The following is a 16,218-nucleotide window of genomic DNA, read 5'->3' on the forward strand; positions in this document are numbered from 1 at the left end:
ATTAAAGAATAATATTACTTACAGTAAAATTGGCTCTCCTAACTATATAGAAGACATTTCTGTGAAAAAAGTTTACAGTTAACATCACAGGGTCTCATAACGGATCTATAGGGCCAGCAGCGGGACAGAGCCTGGTCCATGGAGGGGGACTGTACTGGTGTGCTGGGCAACAGAACCATCATCAAACTGGCTGAGGGACACAGCTGTAAGTAGAAGCCCTTGTAATTTGTACAGGAAGGACAGTGCTTCTAAACATTGATCATCAAACTTAGTGTAATTTATTCCTCCATACTGTACCACACAGCCTCCGCCTCATATGTGTGGAGCATTCTTCGCTGGACCATCATACCCTTGCTTCCCATTGTGACCATCTTCTGTAACTTTCTCTTTAAGCGTAAGTTATCTTCCCTCACAAGTGACAACTGAATAAAGCAATAGAAGGAACTGGACACCAGCGCTGCCGTCTCAATACTATTTCTGACTGCATTTTGTGTAAGGATTAGGAAATCATGACTAATGATTAAATGTTTTCTGTTTTTCTCCAGTAGAACACCGAAGAAAGGTGAATGACACCTCATTCATGTCAGTTATTAAAGGATTGATCAAGCCTTTCGCCCAGCCTCTACAGTACATGTTATCTTAATCCATAATAGGGTCTGTTCAACATCTACTGTCAATAAGATATGTACGGAGAATGTATTGTCATTTTCATCCATCTTTCAAAAGGGAGGTCCAGGACCCATATGCCAACATTGCCACACACACACACACACACACACACACACACACACACACACACACACACACACACTTTAGATTCAACTCCAGAACACTAGATTTAACACACTGGAGAGGTTCTGCTCTCTGGTGGCTTAGAGAGCAAAGTACACAAATGGACGACTGAACAATTGAAACAGCAGCGGTGAAGAAATAAGTTTGCATTTATTAGACAAACCAAACACAGGCCTACTCACATACAGTATGAAGATGGAAACAGCTCTTGGGGAGGGAATAAATAAATCATCAATGTACTTACACTATTTTCTTTCTGTATGTCATAAGTCTCATGCTTCACTTGGAAATGTGCTTTTTGCCATGATCCACCCATTGCTAGAACAGCAGACAAAACAGCAGATCATACAGTTCAATGCATAGGTCATGACTTTGAAACATCAATTAAACATTACCATCTTATAAAACAATTTTAGTGGAACATACTAAATGCTGTCAAGTTAAACCGTTTGTTTATTATCTGTGAACATGAATGAGCATGAATTTCCTATTCCTGTCTAAGTAGATGATCTTGATGAAAACTAAGTTAATTTGTGGGTATCATTACTGCAGAGTAGCATGGCAATCTTGGCTTTGTTAGAGATTGTAAATAATTTGCTTTTATCAGCAGCAATGCGACAAGCTATAGTAGCTAGCACACATAGGTAATCTCCGGAAATCTGGAGCAGACAATTAGATTAGATTAAATTCTATTACAGTTGCACCCAAAGACAAAATAGATCTGTGTGGATCAGGATAAGACCATGCCATAGGCCAACCCATCTACTGTACATATTTGAGACAGTGGTAAAGATAGGTCACAGTCCTGTTAAGTAAACAGATCAGATTATTGTCAGTCCATAGATAGCTGCACTTCATGTTGTCGGTCTGCCTTAGACCATAGTATATTGCCGAAAAATACAACTGGTTAGTCCATGCTAGGGGGGTAAGGGAAACGCCACAGTGAGGGGCACATGGCAGGCTTTTTGGAGCAGGTTAAAAATGAGATTGTGGGTAAAGGAACCAAGAATAAGATAAACAACAATGATGAAGTAGCACTAATGCGTTTCATTAATGTCACCTAGAAAGTAACACATGGTTCTAATCTTTGAGTGAACATCGTGTGCTGCAGCAGCACAACACTGGCTTCTTCTAAAAGGAATTAAAATGGAGTAGCATGCAATTAACCTGCACAAGGTACAGTATCAGCTCATCCACCCAGGGTACTGCCAGTAGCAATTCTGATGTCATGATTTACAGTAAGAACTCTCTGCATAGCTGATGAGGATTAAATAACTCAATTTAAGGCATCTGATGAAAACATTATTCTGAAGGGGATAAAAGTTAAATAGTGGTCAATCTTGCTGTAAATTGTGCATTATATCCTTTCCAAGTGTTAATCACAATATTAACAAACTGAACCCGTTTTGTCAGAAATTAAAATTAAAGCTGCACAACTTTTGCCCACTGTTACATCATTGAATAAGAGAAATAAGACAGTGTAGGTCAAAACAAGACAGCAATCTTCAATACAAACATCTACCTTGTATACGTTCCTGTCTGAGGTATCTACATAGTCATTCTTCACATAAGGGCATGCTCCCAACTACATACACACTACACCAAACAGAGGAGAAAATGGTAGCCCTACCGAGCCCGTTTGAAGCGCGCCACTTTGTGACTGTGTTGTTTTAAACGACTGCAAAAAACAGGAAGCAAATACAAACGTAAAGTGAAATGTCTGAATATGAAAAAGTGAAATGTCTGAATATGAAAAAGAGCAAATCCTTGGTGATAAAATGAAAGCAACATGGGACCACAGTCAGAAGGGAGTTTGCCTGGTTATGGGCAACCTTGCGTATGGCTTGTGGATGCATGTGCACAACTTATCTGGTTAAAAGAACCGTTTTAACCGACCGCCTGGGTCTGGCAGTTCCTCAGTCAAGTTTCAAACAAGAGGACTTGGGTTTAAGTGTTCAGAGTTCTTCGTAGTCTCCGCCCTCTCTGTTCGCTGACCCCTCCCCACCTCCCAAGAAATCCTCCAGGTCATCCACACCCGTTTTCTTAGGCCGAGATTTCTTCTTTTTCTTATCATCTCCTGCTCCTACCTCCTCCTTCTCCTTCTTCTTGTGTTTATGCTTCCTCTTGCTGCTCTTGTCCTCCTCCTGAAAAAAAAAGGGATGGATCATTTCACTGCACGTCCCAATTGACATACGGAAGTCTGATCTTGGCATGACCTTCGCCTAGCATGCATCAATTTTGCATTACCTCTTTACTTTTCTTCTTCTTTTTCTTCTTTTCTTTTGAGGAGTGTTTGCTTTCTTTCTCTGCAAGACAATACCATAACATGTGAAACCATCAGCACGTCTGTAACCTTATCTCTGAACAGCTAATAAAAACATAGGCACATGCATGTTCCTACAATACTTAATGAGCCAATAAATACGTGGAATTTTAGTATTTTTGTCCTCCTTTAACCTACGTAACCTACATTTAATTTTTCAGATTAGCACTCCACTGGTAAAACCATTTGTTGAAGCGCAACCTCCTTTTTGTTCGTGGCTGTAAGCCAGCGCACCTAGTATAGCGTTCATCCAGTTATCACTCCCTCCCTCCCTCCCTCCGTTACTCCGGACAACGTTGGCCTGCATCTCTCTGTTGGCACCATAGAGGCAGTAGTCCCAGCACACCAAAATCAAGAAGGACACCAAAACCAACCCACCGATCTCCACTGCACAAGTAGAGCAGTGGTGAGAGCATTGGACTCCCACCCAGGAGACCGGGGTTCAAGACCGGGTGGGGATGACTTTATGTTATCATCAGTGTAACTGCTTTAGCCACTGACCGCCACCATTAATGTTATGGAAGCTGCTGCTAGTTGTTGTGAGCTCATGAGCTAACTGGCTATCCCGCTCTTATTGTGCTGGATTAGCATTGGAAGCATTGGAACTGATGTGTCTAGGCGACAAGACCTATCTTAATTTATCAGACATTATTTCATGTCATTTCAATTCACAGCTATTTCGGTGGCATGACTAGCTTCCGTTCTACCAGTCCTGAACAGAAACAAGCCAGCCACGCACATAAACCAGGCTGGACCTGGCCTGGTTCATCAACTAATAAAAACGTTTTGAGAGAGCAGAACAAATAGCTCGGTCCTACTTGAATGATCAGACTGGAGTTGAAGTTAAAGAGAGGACGCGCCAGACTCACCTTCCTGCTCCTCACTGCTGTCCTCGGCCCTGGGGACCTCCTCCCGGACGCCCAGGCCAAACAGGTCCATGTCGTCCTTGTGTTTGAAGGACACAACCGTGGGCTTCAGGGGCTCGGGAGCCTTGGCTGGAGTGACGTCTGCGTCGGACAGGTCAGACAGTACCTCATCTCGGACTGGGAAGGAGACCTGAAGGAGGAGATGGAGAAAGGTCGGAAAGGTCATCTAAGGGGCGAGGGTACAGCGCACTTTAGGCCCAGAAGTCGAGACGTGCTCCCTACCGTTTCTATCTTGGCGGTGTCTGAGCACTCGGACTCAAAGTCGGGGTCGTCCGTGATGAAGGAGAGCAACTGCTTGGCGACGGGGGCCTCCGGGTCGGTGTCGGAGTCGCCCGCCAGCGGCGCCGTGCCCCCCTTCTTCTCCCCGCACCGCTCTGCTCCAGCGGGGCTCAGGCTGAGGGACATGGGCCCTTCCTGCTGGGGGGCAGAGGTCGCCCGGGGCTCTGGGACCTCCACCACCAGCTGGGGCTTGACTGAACTAACGGGGGGGAAAGAGAATTGAATAAAGAATCAACTCTTTACTTTACTTGGATAAAGAATCAACTCTGAGGTTTACCTCATTTGCAGTGATGATGAGTTTACACAGAGACACAAGTCAACAAAGCAAAAGCAATGCACAATAATAATAACAATAATAATAATAATAATTAAAAACAGTCACAGGTTGAAGTACATAGGTCTAGAGCTATGGACTTAAACTTTGTGACTGAAGGAAGGACCTCAAGCTTTAGTCTGTTGTAAGGTATTCCAAGTATAAGGAGCATCATGGAAAAAAGCAGCCCTTCCAAGTTCAGAATGCAGTGGAGGAACCCTGAGAACAAGGAACCCTGAGAACAAGCCCATCATGCTTACACCGCGTGGAGGAACCCTGAGAACAAGCCCATCATGCTTACACCGCGTGGAGGAACCCTGAGAACAAGCCCATCATGCTTACACCGCGTGTTCGGCGTCGCCGTCCAGGTCCTCGTCCTCGACAGGCGCGGGCTCTCGCTCCTCCTCGTCGCTGGACAGGGCGAGGCCCCCGCTGGGCTTGAGGGCGTCGGGCTGGGGCAGGGGGGGCTCCTTGTCGTCCAGGTCCAGCTCGTCCTGGTCGCCTGCCACCAAGGGGTTCCCTCTGTCCTCCCCATCACTGGGACACACACACACAGGGTCAACGACACGCAGCAGCACACACACACCACCTCTGAGGGCGTAAAAAAGGACCAATCCAAAACCTTCACTTAAATAACTGGTCATCTTAACCCTGTTAAAGGAACAAAACTGTGGAATGGCCTACCCACCAAATTAAAGATGCAACATCATTTTAATTCAACAGCGGGATCAAATCATGGCTTAAAGATAAACAACGTTGCTCACACACCTAACAACTAATAGATAGCTCACGCTGCTCTGGATGTATAGGGATGTCTTTTAGTATAAGTATGTGTTTGTATTTTGGTATAGGCTTAGTAAAGGTAGTGAAGGTTTTTGCACATGCACCTGCACCCCATGTAGACTCATTTTAGGGATTATATCTGTGGATGTTTTTTAATGTATGTATCTGTATGTGCTGATGTGTTTATAAAAGCCTCCTGTGGACAGGTGTTGGAAATTAGCCTAAGGCTGCAATCACTAAAAGCAGTGCATCTGGTTGTTGTGCATATGTATAAGTCTAATGTATCTGTCATGTCCATATCAAATAAAGTCAACTCAACTCAAAGACGGCGTTGTGCGTCTTACTGTTTCCACTACAGTATTCCACTACAGAACACTGTAGTGGAAACAAGGGCGGAGACACAGCAGCCATCTGCAATATCTGGGAATGACTTCTCCGGGGTCCACACAACATTCCATATAGCTTGAGTTGAGTAAATACACCCGTTTGAACTGTCCCAGCAGATGGCAGGCTCCAGGTGGCAGCGTTGTGTTCTTAAACTCAAAAGACCGCCGTGAACGCGTTACCTGTCACTGTCCGCGGCGGGAGCCGGCTCGGGGACCTTGGATTTGGCCGGGAGGCTGTCTTCCAGGAAGCTCTTATCTAGACCTTCCTCTGGCACAAAGTCGTCCACACTCTTGACCTGGGCGGGACACACGGCGGCCGGCGGATCTGGAGACACGGCGTTTTGAAGCCCAGTCGTTGAAGTGTCACACTACTGTATAAGCCTCCTTTAAATTATTTATTAAATCACCTTTAACTATGAACTATGTGAGTATGCATCAACATTATTTTCTTACTCAACTGTTTAAAAAGTGCGCTCTGACACTACTGTAGCACAGGGGAGGCCAACTGACATTTAAACCACAGGAAATTCTGGTGAACTGCAGTGCAGCGAATCCCCCCCTCACATGATTCACATTCTTTAGCTTTTCTAGATACGCATCTTGTGACTGTTTTCTGCTCTACTACACACTATAGCGGAGCGAGCAGAGCCTAGCGCCGGGAGGCGGGGCCAGGGGCCCGGGAGAGCTGCAGACCCACCTGACGTGGCCGGCGCAGTGGGGCCCTCCGGAGCGGGGGACGAGCTAAAGAACCGGGAGATGAAGCCGCGCTTCTGAGGAGGGGGAGGGGCGGCGGAGGCCACGGCCGGGGGGCCGGAGGGCGTGGGGGAGGGTCCGGGGCGCTCGGGGGACTGAGCCGGGGGGGCGGGGGGCGGAGGGGAGGGGGACGCCGGGGCCAGGGAGGGGACGGGCGGCTGCGGGGTCCCGGGGCTGGAGCTGCCGGTGGACGCCCCGCTGGGGGGGACGATGGGGGACTGGGAGCCCGAGGACGGGCTCTGTCCGTTGGCCGGGCCCGGGGAGCCGTAGCCTTTGCTGCGGGACTCCAAGTTGTCCAGGAAACTGTGAAAAACAGAGGAGGAACGCTTAGCGCTGGCGGATAACACAGCCGCTTCATACTCTACTGCATAATCATGATGGGAAATTGAACACACGTAGTGGAGATATACATGGAGGAGAGATACATGGGGGAGTAACGGCAGAGTTGTAGCTACATGTCATAGTTCTGGTCCTCCGTCTCCTGCTGGACAGTGAGCTCCTCCAGAGTGGCGTCCATGTCCAGCTGGTTGGTCTCCAGCTGCCTCAGTAGAGTCTCCCTCTGCACAGATCAACAGGACTGGGAGTGACTGACCAGAAGCCCAGACTGACCAGAAGCCCAGGCGTTAACTCTCCTGTCCCGTGCTCTCTCACAGCCCTCTATGCAGGGATGTGTGTGAGCATGGTTGGGCAGGCTAAGCTACTGTGACCACCACTGCTCAGAAAAAAAACTGATCTGATTTTCTGTCTGATAGTTGGTAGCAGAATGTTTTAAGATGAGGACAAATATGAATAATATATATTGTATATTATACCTTTAAAATTTCGAGAATAGCCAACAAGACTACTAACCTGAAGTTGCAGGAAAGGAATATTGAAGAATCTGTGGAGATATTTCAAGCCAAATCCGTTCTTCATTGAGGACTCGGCGTAGTGAATATAGGAGGCACCGAGCGGTCTGTGAGACAGAGACTTCATGTGTTTAGGCACCATAAGAACGCTGGGCAGCAAACTGTTGGTTTTGATTAAAGGGTCTATGGTGCTGCCCACCTATTAAGACCAGCGATGAAGCCTCTGATGTCGTCGGGCAGGATGACGCGATGCTCGCCCATGTCTCGGTGGTTCCCCAGCACGCACACTGGGACGAGAGTGGGCACCTTGGGCAGTTCTCTGGAGATGTAGTCAAAGGTCCTGCAATGACCAATAACAAAAGAAAAGTCACTTCACTAATGCGTATCATTAATCTTCCCTGGGTGTGATATTATTATATATATATATATATATATAGTTGCTAGTATAGTATATATAGTATATATATATACACACACCGTATGCGTGTGTTGTGTATGTGAGTGAGTGAGAGTTTATTTTCAGTGTGGGCTGAGTTCAAAGACAGCTCAGTGTTAATCCACCTCACATTGTTCTTCCTTTGAAGCTCAGCAAACTCAGCCACTGAGTGAGTGAGTGCTCCCCCACACACAGGCTTGTGCAACCTAATCCCCATGCGCCTTGTTTCAGCGCCTTGTTTCAGCACTGTTCATTGATTAGTCTTCGGTCTGGGGCTGCTACAATAAGTTCCAGACAACCAAACGGAGGTTGAGGAAGGAGTTAGAGGACCCGTACCATTGTTTGGTGATGAAGGAGTTAGAGGACCCGTACCATTGTTTGGTGATGTCGAACATCATGATGACTCCGTTGCAGTTCTTATACACGTCCAGGAACTCTGCATCCAAGGCCACCTCATCAGACTGCAAACACAAGTTATACAGTCAAATAGAAATATTTGCAGACATATGACCGAAATATAGGAGCAACTATTGATTGTACTACTATATGGTAGTAAGTTATATTCACCTCTTGAGGTTCATTCTCCAGTTTTAAATTCTCGCCGCGCTTTTTACTTTTGCCTGTAGCACAAAGGACCGGATTTCAGAACACAATATCCCTGGACATACTGTACTGTACATTAGCCTTCGGGTACATTAGCCTAGGGTTGTTTGATGTTCTGCAAAACCAGCAAGCTGTGTTAACAATTCAGCATAAATATACACTGCTTTTATATATATATATAAATATATATATATATATATATATATATATATATATGAACACTTACCTTACCATGTACCAAAGTACAAAATATAATACACAAAGTAAGCTTTTTGAGATTACAAAGTGGATCATGTAACAGATTCTCTACAAACAGGACATCATCAGGGACCAATAGGTACAAAACAAACACAGATGCAGCAGCCAAACCAATGTTATTGTGGGGAAACCCATCTTTCCATAAAGAAAAACAAAAATAGCTTGAATGGTTTTTTTCCCACTCCCTGTTCAGGTCAAGTGCCAGGACCTTTCTATGCAATAGACATTTTTTCCCAGCCAGCCACAGTGCAGTCTAAGTCTTAAGCGACAGCCAACCTTCAGCATGTTTGCGTTCAGATCAGATAACCCAGAAGCATGAGAGGGGCAAACCCACTACAGACAGACCGACTTCTACAGGCTACAGTGACTCTCACCTACACCTTCAGGAAGAGTGTATTTCTGGCCTGAGGCGAGTGCAAGAAAGGAGCAAGAAAGAAAACATTAACACCTGAGGACAAAAACCCACTGAACAAAAACTAGACAGATGTATCAGTGGTGTTCATTCTGTCATGGAAGGAATGAGACAGGCCTGAGCAATACAACTACACTGCAGAAAGTTGGAGGATGTGATTAAACAACTAAAACCATTAGCTCCCTTGAACACTACCCTAGACCTATGACACATTCAGTCAGTAGGTACTGTGTGCCACTGCCTCCACACTCACCTTTATCCACCACGTCCCACACCTCCACCTTCACCACATCATCAGTAGCTGAGAGGGCAACAGAGGCACTATTACAGCATGGATTACAATATAATACAGTATAACAGCAAGTATTATAACAATCATGCACTCGAGCTCAAACAACTGTCACATGCTGAGGTTGAACTCAAAGGCTCTTTCTACTGGAGAACACCATGAATACTTGTAAGCCTATTTGGCCACTATTTGTAGGCTGATCACATGTTCTGAGGCTAAAACATGGTTTGAGGGAATACAATGGACTTAATACTGCTATACAGGGACTGGGGGATTTCACTATCCTACTACTACTAACAACGACAGGCCACTACACTAGACTACCTCTCAAGTCCAGACATTTACCTTGATACGGGCTCACTAAATGACAGTAGCAGAAGCAGGAGAAGTATGTATGAGTAAAACATTTACTTGATAGAAAGTGTGTTAAAAGTGTGTTAGTAATGAATACTAAAACGGCTTAACAGGCATGACAACCTTAAACAAAATTACAAAAAAGTGTCCGTTTAAGGTGTTCAAATCATACACTTACTCTTGTAGTTCCAGTGGATACTGGTTGCTTGGATCTCCTGAGTGGGTATGTATTCATCCAAGAACTTCTTCCCCTGCAGTCGGTGCCATAAAGTACTCTTGCCAGTGTTTCTGTCTCCCCTGATGACAATTTTCACTGCGGGAAAGATACAACTTTAGTCTATGTACATTTTATAATATCTTGTCAAACTGATCCCACTCAGCTGCAATGAATTGTGTTTTATGACATGGAACAGTAATTATTCTCCCTCACTTCCAATGTGTTTCTGTGGACATAAAACTCCAGATCAAACTATATTAGACTACTTACTATTGTACTGAACTCCTTTGGCGAAGCGTCTCTGTAAGCTCTGGTTCATGGACTGCAGGCCAGAAGGGATGTTCTTGTCCTTCAGCTGTCCTGGTTCAGAGCCAACCAGCTTCTTCAGAGCTGAAAACATCTTGACAGGAGGCTGCTCTAACTTACCCTCAGGGAAAAAAAGTAGGAGTGTTTCTGATTTACAGAGGTCGGGTCAGTACTATCATAAAGATGCATTTCCACAACACTGCATCCTCTGGTGTTGACTGACATGTGAAACCTCTTGAAGACTTCATAAAGAACCCAGCTGATTCTTCTCAACGGACCAAACCCACTGCACTTTCAATCATGATGTCTTGAGTTGATCTGAAAAGACAGTGCATTGAAGATAATGAGCTGCATTTGTCTAGAACCAAGTCGGGACAGCTTGCTTGCCAGAATCAATAGATGGCTATATAGATCAATAGATGGCCAGAAAAATGGCTAGCCAGTCTGATCAGCTGACAGTAACGTTAGGCTAGCTGGCTATGTGAGCTAGCAAGTAAGCTACAGCTACGAGAATAGAGACAAAGTCAAGCAGAGCACACTATAGCTAACATAGACATAACCAACGTTACTTCAAAGTGTTACTAGCTATTCCAGCGAATACTTGCAGCGAAGGTCATTCAAGCTCATTGTAAGTTGAGATAAAGCTATCGTACCTAACTTAGCTAGCTAGCCAACATAGATGATGTGGTGCTAGCCAGGTTCAGTTCACATCATCAAGCTAACCGACCTCATTTACATACCACTGGATATTTCTAAGATCCCATTCAGATCTGACCTGTCTCAATAACGTTATAATAAGTGGAAATCACCTCTTTCTCCAAATGTATGCAGCTCTCAGCACTGCTGGACAGCTCGTTAGCTTGCTACTTCTCTTCCTGATTCATGATGCTGCTGCTCCTCCTTTTTCTCTGCTTTGGCGACCCCTAGTGGTCAACGCGTGAATAGAAATGTTTCTTTTTCTCTGCTTTGGCGACCCCTAGTGGTCAACGCGTGAATAGAAACGTTTCTTTTTCTCTGCTTTGGCGACCCCTAGTGGTCAACGCGTGAATAGACACGCACCAAGCCCCAACCACCAGAGGACTGGACTGATCATGGCTATTTCCTATTTTGTTGATTGAAAGCAGATGGACTTTAGTGAGAGGAAAACACAGCACACGACTGTGTGAATGTTGCAGTCTCAGCTCAACTCAAACGTTGAATAAGGTTACCTAACCCTGTTATTCGTGTGTTATTCGGGGAATCAGCTCAGGTTAGCTGAGGGAAGAATGGCTGCACAGGAGCCATCTCCACCATCTTCACTGGAAGGCAACAAACCAGGGTTTCCAAAGAAAATATTGGCCAACAACCTCGAAGATAAGCATTTGTGTAATTCCTGTGTGAAGATCCTGAGAAGGCCTCTGCAAGCCCAGTGTGGTCACCGCTACTGCTCATTCTGCTTCAACAAAATGGTCAGGTGAGTAGTGAGCTGGGATACAGTCAGGAGCAGCTGCCTGCTGGGATGCATCAACCTGATGGGCTGTAGCTACTGAGAAGGCTAGCTAACTCATTAACCTGATGGGCTGTAGCTACTAACAAGGCTAGCTAACTCATTAACCTGATGGGCTGTAGCTACTGGCAAGGCTAGCTAACTCATTAACCTGATGGGCTGTAGCTACTAACAAGGCTAGCTAACTAATTAACCTGATGGGCTGTAGCTACTAACAAGGCTAGCTAACTCATTAACCTGATGGGCTGTAGCTACTGGCAAGGCTAGCTAACTCATTAACCTGATGGGCTGTAGCTACTAACAAGGCTAGCTAACTCATTAACCTGATGGGCTGTAGCTACTAACAAGGCTAGCTAACTAATTAACCTGATGGGCTGTAGCTACTAACAAGGCTAGCTAACTCATTAACCTGATGGGCTGTAGCTACTGACAAGGCTAGCTAACTCATTAACCTGATGGGCTGTAGCTACTGGCAAGGCTAGCTAACTCATTAACCTGATGGGCTGTAGCTACTAACAAGGCTAGCTAACTCATTAACCTGATGGGCTGTAGCTACTGGCAAGGCTAGCTAACTCATTAACCTGATGGGCTGTAGCTACTGGCAAGGCTAGATAACTCATTAACCTGATGGGCTGTAGCTACTAACAAGGCTAGCTAACTAATTAACCTGATGGGCTGTAGCTACTAACAAGGCTAGATAACTCATTAACCTGATGGGCTGTAGCTACTAACAAGGCTAGATAACTCATTAACCAAAGTTTTCAGTGCTGTTCCAGCGTTGCGACGCTTACCTCGATGCTAGACATACGGGTGTGATCAATAATTATTGGTCAAATAATGTTTAAATCTCTACAATGACCTTGTTCAGATATGTCACGAGCTGTTAATTAGCTGAGCACATATTGCGATAGTGAATGTCTATACTATTAAGCTATGATTTCTGAATAATACTATTGTTATGCTAGCACTATGTTGACATGTCATAACAGTTGTTAATCAGGTACTGGTTGCTGAGGCAGTTAGCCTACCTGTCAAGTATCAAACCTATCTTAAAAACTTAACTTGATAGAGACATGTGTTCTTCTTTTCCTAGTTCTGGACCACAGAAATGCAATTCCTGTATAAAGGAAGACCTGTTTGAGGATCCCATATCTATTCTTAAAGAAGGCGGAGTAAGCAACTTAATTGGGTTTATTCAGGACCCTGCGACCAATACGTATATTGCACCGTAACCAAGACAAATCAACTTGTTTACTACTTTATAGTTGAGAGTGACCAACTTTTCCTTGTATCTCGCAGGCTTTTCCAGACAATGCAGCTCGAAGAGAAGTTGAGGCATTGTCAGCTGTCTGTCCCAATGAAGGATGCACCTGGACAGGCAACATTAAAGAGTATGAGGTGAGGATTGGTGTGTCTCAATACGATCTATCATGCTGTTACCACTCTCAGGTTCTACATTTCTGTGGCATGTTGTGTGTCCCAGTGCGTTTTCTGAAAGTGGTTGTCATCATGTCTTTTTCAGCTGAACCACGAGGGCAAGTGCGACTTCATGATCATCCTCTGTCCTTCCTGTAAAGAGCTCATGAGGTCTAACGAGCTGGAGCACCACAACGAGCGAGAGTGTCCTGAGAGGACTATAATCTGCAAGTACTGCAAGGAACCTTTCCATTTCAAAAACATAAAGGTAAATGAGGCTCAACTTACTTTTATTTGTCTGTTACATTGTGTGTACAAAGTGATTTGATTTGCAAGATAAATTTTAAAGACTGGCAATGTTGGACTTGTTTTTTTGAAACTCCAGGCTCACGATGAAATTTGCCCAAAGTACCCCATGATTTGCGAAGGCTGCGCAAAGAAGAAGATACCCAGAGAGAAGGCAAGCGTACAAACAGATATGCAAACAGACGTTTATTTGGATTCTGGTGTAATTAAAGCGTATTACACCCTCAGTAGTGCAATAGAATTGGTCAGTTGGTCTTTAAGTTAAGTGATCACAATCATCATACAGCCTTTTGTACCACATAGCGATAGAATGCTGTATTTGGTTCTTACTCACTAGTCTTGTCATCGTTTTTTTTGTTTTTTTCCTTTAGTACGTGGACCATATTAAGTTCTGCAGTAAATTCAGAGCACCTTGCAGATTTCATGTTGTTGGCTGCGATATGTCTGTAAGTTACTTTATGATCATTATCCATACCCTAGATGCCATCTACATGTTTATATAGTGACACTGAATACTTTCTTTAACTAAACTATTATTGTGTGTGTGTGTGTGTGTGTGTGTGTACTGTGTGCACGCATGTATGTGTGTACTGTATGTGTGTGTGTGTACTGTGTGTGAACGCGTGTGTGTATATGTGTGTGTGTTTGTCTATGTTCCTCTGTGCCCCAGGTGGAGAAGGAGAAGATCCAGGACCACGAGCGTGCGTGTTCCTACGAGCACCTGAACCTGCTCCTGCACTTCATCATGGGCATCAAGCTGAGCCTAGAGAGCCTGCAGCCCCAGAGCCTGGAGGTAGCCGGCCACAAGCTCCACGAGCTGCACCAGTCCCTGAGGGACCTGGAGTCCAAGCTGGGCCAGCTGGGCGGGGGGCCCCCTCCCGTGCAGGGAGCCTGCGCCCCCGCCCCGGCCCCCACCCTGTCCACCTCCTTCACCCGGCTGCCCAGCGCCGTCGGCGCCGCCCTGGAGCTGCAGCTCCACAGCGAGAAGACCAAGGTGGCGGAGCTGAGCCGGAGGTTCCAGGAGCTGGAGCTGAAGGTGGGCACCTTCGAGAACATCGTGTGCGTCCTCAACCGCGAGATGGAGCGCTCCTGCGCCACCATGGAGGCCTGCAACCGCCAGCATCGCCTAGACCAGGACAAGATCGAGATCCTCAACAACAAGGTGAGGACCGTTCAGTAGCGTAATGACACTAAGGCTATCGTTGTCGTCTTACCCGACTTGGCCCCCTTAACATGGACTGTAAACTCTGCTGGGTAGTGTACAGTAGCGGCCCATGTCTGTTTCAGGTGCGCCAGCTGGAGAGGACGGTGGGCCTGAGGGACCTGTCCATCGTGGAGATGGAGGGGAAGATGAGGGAGATGTCGGCCGCCACGTTCGACGGCATTTTTGTCTGGAAGATCTCTGACTTCACCAAGAAGAGACAGGACGCCGTGGCAGGCAGGGCCCCAGCCATGTTTTCTCCAGGTACAGTAGCACACTACCCCGAATCACGAGTCACCCCGCCGCGATTTAGATGTTCATCCTCCTCAACATCAGACTTTTCGTGTACATAGTCAAACTGGCAAGGCTAGCTAACTAATTAACCAGCATGTTGCAGCGTTCTACACCAGCAAATATGGCTACAAGATGTGTCTGCGCATCTACCTGAACGGTGATGGGACGGGCCGCGGCAGTCACCTGTCCCTGTTCTTCGTGGTGATGAGGGGACACAGTGACGCGCTCCTCAAGTGGCCCTTCAACCAGAAGGTAAGGCCCTCATAACACGGATGTGTTGGTTTGAATTTCACCATTCATCGACTGGACACTAGTGTCACATATTGTAGCCGGATCTTCCTCTACACTTCGTCTCTTGCTGTTCCGGTGCTGGAGAAGGGTCCAGCTGCACCCGATTATCTTTATGAGTTAGGGGAAAAAGCGCTGTATTTCTTTAAACCAATCACAATAGTCTTGGGCGGCACTAAGCTTGTTTTTTTTCCAGCAGTGTCCAATAGCGTTGTGGGATTGAATATGATTGGCGCCGCTGGAATCGAGCGCGCCAAAGAGAGGCTTATCTCAGAAACCTCCATCCGTTGAGCCAGACTAACTGGACGCTAATATCGCTGCTCAGGAGCAGAGCAGATCCAGGTAGGCAGGCCGGGGATGGAGGTGTAGACATGCATGTCCTAACCATCTGACCTGGTCGGTGTCCAGGTGACCCTCATGCTGCTGGACCAGAACAACCGAGAACACATCATCGACGCCTTCAGGCCCGACATCTCCTCCTCCTCCTTCCAGAGGCCGGTCAGTGACATGAACATCGCCAGCGGCTGCCCACTCTTCTGCCCGCTCCCCAAACTAGACTCCAAAAACTCATACATCCGCGATGACACCATATTCATCAAGGCTATCGTAGATCTCACAGGGCTCTGAGTGGAAGCTGACCAGCTGGGGACTTCAGAGGTATTAGTTCAGCTGCTGTATGTTGAGTAATAGCTGTTTCTGCTGTGGATTATCCGCAAATATAGGACTAGTCCGATGACAGCACATATTGTGTGCTGGTTTTGACAGCGTTTTGAACGTAACACAAATGTCAGTAGTACCATGAGTAACGCTAGTGGTGTGTTTCTTAGGAAATGTGAACTACTTACTAGGATGTGGTGTTGCAGATTTTTCTGAAGTTAGTTGGGATAGTTGTTTGCTGTGATAATTACGTACATTGTATGCTATGAACTACTGGCACTTTAACTTATAG

The 16,218-nt window shown here is 46.0% G+C and overlaps 2 protein-coding genes across 2 annotated transcripts; one reads left to right on the forward strand and one right to left on the reverse strand.

The window, feature by feature from the left end:
• Positions 1-1,010: 1,010 nt before the first annotated feature.
• rabl6b (RAB, member RAS oncogene family-like 6b) lies at positions 1,011-11,133 on the reverse strand. Its single transcript, XM_084457302.1, has 16 exons — positions 11,088-11,133; positions 10,243-10,596; positions 9,934-10,068; positions 9,366-9,413; positions 8,407-8,459; positions 8,212-8,300; positions 7,603-7,743; positions 7,405-7,510; positions 7,011-7,114; positions 6,500-6,858; positions 5,983-6,127; positions 4,976-5,170; positions 4,264-4,519; positions 3,985-4,171; positions 3,040-3,098; positions 1,011-2,936 (listed from the first exon to the last, which is right to left on the reverse strand). Exons 2-16 carry the CDS (start codon positions 10,370-10,372, stop codon positions 2,748-2,750), a joined length of 2,196 nt encoding a protein of 731 aa, XP_084313428.1. The 5' UTR covers positions 10,373-10,596; positions 11,088-11,133; the 3' UTR covers positions 1,011-2,747.
• A 410-nt stretch (positions 11,134-11,543) lies between these two features.
• Positions 11,544-15,896, forward strand: LOC311324727 (TNF receptor-associated factor 2-like; the record flags this gene model as incomplete). Its single annotated transcript, XM_084457303.1, has 10 exons — positions 11,544-11,731; positions 12,858-12,936; positions 13,064-13,162; positions 13,287-13,448; positions 13,566-13,640; positions 13,858-13,932; positions 14,157-14,648; positions 14,774-14,951; positions 15,085-15,233; positions 15,678-15,896. 10 exons carry the CDS (start codon positions 11,544-11,546, stop codon positions 15,894-15,896), a joined length of 1,716 nt encoding a protein of 571 aa, XP_084313429.1.
• Between the last annotated feature and the right edge of the window lie 322 nt (positions 15,897-16,218).

Source organism: Borostomias antarcticus, assembly GCF_949987555.1.
Source record: "Borostomias antarcticus genome assembly, chromosome: 23".
Taxonomy (NCBI): domain Eukaryota; kingdom Metazoa; phylum Chordata; class Actinopteri; order Stomiiformes; family Stomiidae; genus Borostomias; species Borostomias antarcticus.